Source organism: Aptenodytes forsteri, unplaced genomic scaffold (assembly GCF_000699145.1).
Source record: "Aptenodytes forsteri isolate BGI_AS27 unplaced genomic scaffold, ASM69914v1 Scaffold83, whole genome shotgun sequence".
Lineage (NCBI taxonomy): Eukaryota > Metazoa > Chordata > Aves > Sphenisciformes > Spheniscidae > Aptenodytes > Aptenodytes forsteri.
Window position 1 is genome coordinate 3,282,525 of NW_008795371.1, and position 822 is coordinate 3,283,346.

General features: G+C 59.2%; 1 protein-coding gene across 1 annotated transcript in view; it reads right to left on the minus strand.

Moving 5' to 3' along the window:
* VPS33B (VPS33B, late endosome and lysosome associated) overlaps positions 1–822 on the minus strand; it is a 33,094-nt gene that overhangs the window by 11,493 nt on the left and 20,779 nt on the right. The window contains exons 3-4 of the mRNA XM_019472389.1: positions 602–651; positions 173–240 (exon numbers count right to left, since the gene is read on the minus strand). Of these exons, the coding sequence (XP_019327934.1) occupies positions 173–240; positions 602–617 (84 nt within the window). The 5' untranslated portion in view covers positions 618–651. The remainder of the gene's footprint in view (positions 1–172; positions 241–601; positions 652–822) is intronic.

The following is an 822-nucleotide window of genomic DNA, read 5'->3' on the forward strand; positions in this document are numbered from 1 at the left end:
CATGATGGTGTTGGGTTGATGGTTGGACTCGATGATCTTAGAGGTCTTTTCCAACCTCAATGATTCTATGATTCTATGATTCTTCTGGTGTCTGTAGAAGGGGTGGAAGGCTCGAAGGCCGGGCAGACACAGAGTGACGGGGTAACTGGCAGCAGAGTGCAGTCAGACTGACCTTTTGGGGGCTGAAGATAATCTTGTACTTCCTGCTCCTCCCCGACATCTTGTCAGCATTGACAATATCTGCGGACAAAAAAACACGCAGACTCTGCAAAGGCTGCCCACCCCCCTGAACTGGCACAACTCCTCTTATCTGATGAGGTCCAGGGTCCCACATCTCACAGGACCCAAAATGCCTCAGGCAGAGAGAAAAACTCCGGGCACAGGGCCCGTCTGCCAAGGCTGTGGACTCGCGGAAAGTCCTTCTCAAGCCCACTCGACAGCGGCAACCCAGGGCGCTGGCCCTCAGCCCATGCAGCGTGGGATGCTCCACACGCCCGTGTGTGCCCACAAGGCAGCTGTAGCCCGAGCCTCAGTGCGGGGCTGAGGCGTCACCCATCGACAGCGGGTGACGGACAACTGCCCCTCGGCCGCTCACACTCACCAGCGATGTACCTCATCGTCTTGATCCGTGGCCGAACGAGGAAGCAGAACCTGCCATCACAGAGCGACAGAGGGGAGTCAGAGACCTCTTGTGCCCGGCCCTGCCTTCCCCGGCCCCTTTCCTTCAGCATCTCTGCCCTGGGACCCGTCCGGTCCAGCGCAGCCAAATCCTGAGCCGGCAGCTGGAAGAGGCACCTGCCCCCCCCACCTCTTGCTGCCTGC